Source organism: Pterocles gutturalis, unplaced genomic scaffold, assembly GCF_000699245.1.
Source record: "Pterocles gutturalis isolate BGI_N339 unplaced genomic scaffold, ASM69924v1 scaffold15019, whole genome shotgun sequence".
In the NCBI taxonomy this organism is placed as follows: domain Eukaryota; kingdom Metazoa; phylum Chordata; class Aves; order Pterocliformes; family Pteroclidae; genus Pterocles; species Pterocles gutturalis.
The window spans coordinates 7,360-8,888 of record NW_010133456.1 but is presented as its reverse complement, the minus strand read 5'-3'; the positions used below and the strand labels follow the sequence as shown (position 1 = coordinate 8,888).

The following is a 1,529-nucleotide window of genomic DNA, read 5'->3' as shown; positions in this document are numbered from 1 at the left end:
CAGTGCCTGTGTTGCGTGAGCAGCAACACCCCCAGGAGAAGGCAGCCGCAGGAGAAGGCAGGCTTAGGAAGAGCCAGTTGTGAATAAATCCCGACCAAGCTACATCCGCCCCTGGGGAGTTTAGGGCTGGGTTAGCCAGAGTGTGCAGGGCTGCCTGGAGTGCTGCCAGCAGCGGTTGTTTGGAGAAAAATCAATCCCTGCAGACACCCCACAACTCCATGTATTTATCACTTTTGCTCACGGAGGACAGACCCCAAAATTCAGCATGTCTGGCATCCCCTGCTTTGCTTGGAGAAGCCAGAGAGGAGGGCAGGGACATGCGGAGCAAGGGCAGAGAACCCTTCGGGTGTGGGCAGTGCCTGTCCCAGCTGGGGGCTGCACCGGTCGTGTTGGGTGGTTACAGCAGAGACCATGAGATCTGCACACGATCGGGAGACGAGGGGCCTCTCTTCTGCCTTCTAACTTTTTTTTTAATGCCAAAACTTGTCCCTGAATTGAAATCATTTCATCTCGATGCTGCTCAAGGACGCAGTCTCTCCTCTTTCCAGCTCAGTATTTGAACTTCAGTGGTGGCTGGCGTTTGATTGATGGTTCCATCTCTTTCTCCTCTACCTCTGTCAAATCAAAGCTGCCTTCACAGCGCTGCTGCTGCGGAGACTCGAGCAGAAAAGCTGCTGAGCAGCCGTCCCGAGGCGGAGGGATGGTGGGTGGCGGGCAGGGGTGGCAGGCAGCCTCAGATCAGCACACTCGTTTGGTCTTCAAAACATCCCGACGCTCCTCAAACTGCAAAGCAGCTTTGTTGTGCCTGTTTGTCCCTGCGCTTCAGCAGCGGCACCAGGGAGCGAGCAGTGAAGTATTTTGGGAGCGGGAGCTGATCTTCTGTTGCGTGTTTCCCTGTCTCACATGAAAAGCGTGTTTCAGCTGCTCCCTAATTGCTACAGAGCCGCGCGGCTTTGAAGTTCATGCTGTGCATCCGGGCTCTGGTTTCCTCCGTGGTGGTGCTGTGGGACAGAGCTGCCTGCACCCGGCCGGTTTGCATCCGTTTGATCCTAACCTCCTTTTTGCCTCGCCTCTTTTGTTTTGTCTCCCCGCCTCTGTGCCCTGCAGATTCAGAGGATGACGGAGAGTCAGAGGCAGCGAAACAACTGATTCAGCCCATAGCTGAAAAAATCATCGCCAAGTACAAAGCCAAAGAGGAGGAGGCACCGTTGCTCTTCTTCGTGGCAGGCGAGGTAAGCGGGAGGGGAGCACAGGGCTGCATCCTGCTGTGTCTTTGTACAAGGACCGAGCTGGGTTTGGTACTGCTGTTGCTGCTCTTCATGTGGGTAAACTGAGGCACAGAGCTACTGCAGCTAGTCTGGGACCATGGAGCAAAGCCGGACCTGAGTCCTGGCTCGGTCCCCTGCACTTGTTGCTGAATATTACTTCTGGCAAAGGGGTCCCAGCTGCATTTGCTCAAGAGTGGGAAAAGCCTGATGGCGGGCAAGAGAGCTGCTGGGGACGGGCACAGGGGCTGAGGGAGGTGGGAG

The 1,529-nt window shown here is 55.9% G+C and overlaps 1 protein-coding gene across 1 annotated transcript in view; it reads left to right on the top strand.

Moving 5' to 3' along the window:
• NXN (nucleoredoxin) overlaps positions 1 to 1,529 on the top strand; it is a gene marked incomplete at its 5' end in the record, with an annotated part of 13,864 nt that overhangs the window by 9,383 nt on the left and 2,952 nt on the right. The window contains one exon of the mRNA XM_010081245.1: positions 1,108 to 1,232. Within this exon, the coding sequence (XP_010079547.1) occupies positions 1,108 to 1,232 (125 nt within the window). The remainder of the gene's footprint in view (positions 1 to 1,107; positions 1,233 to 1,529) is intronic.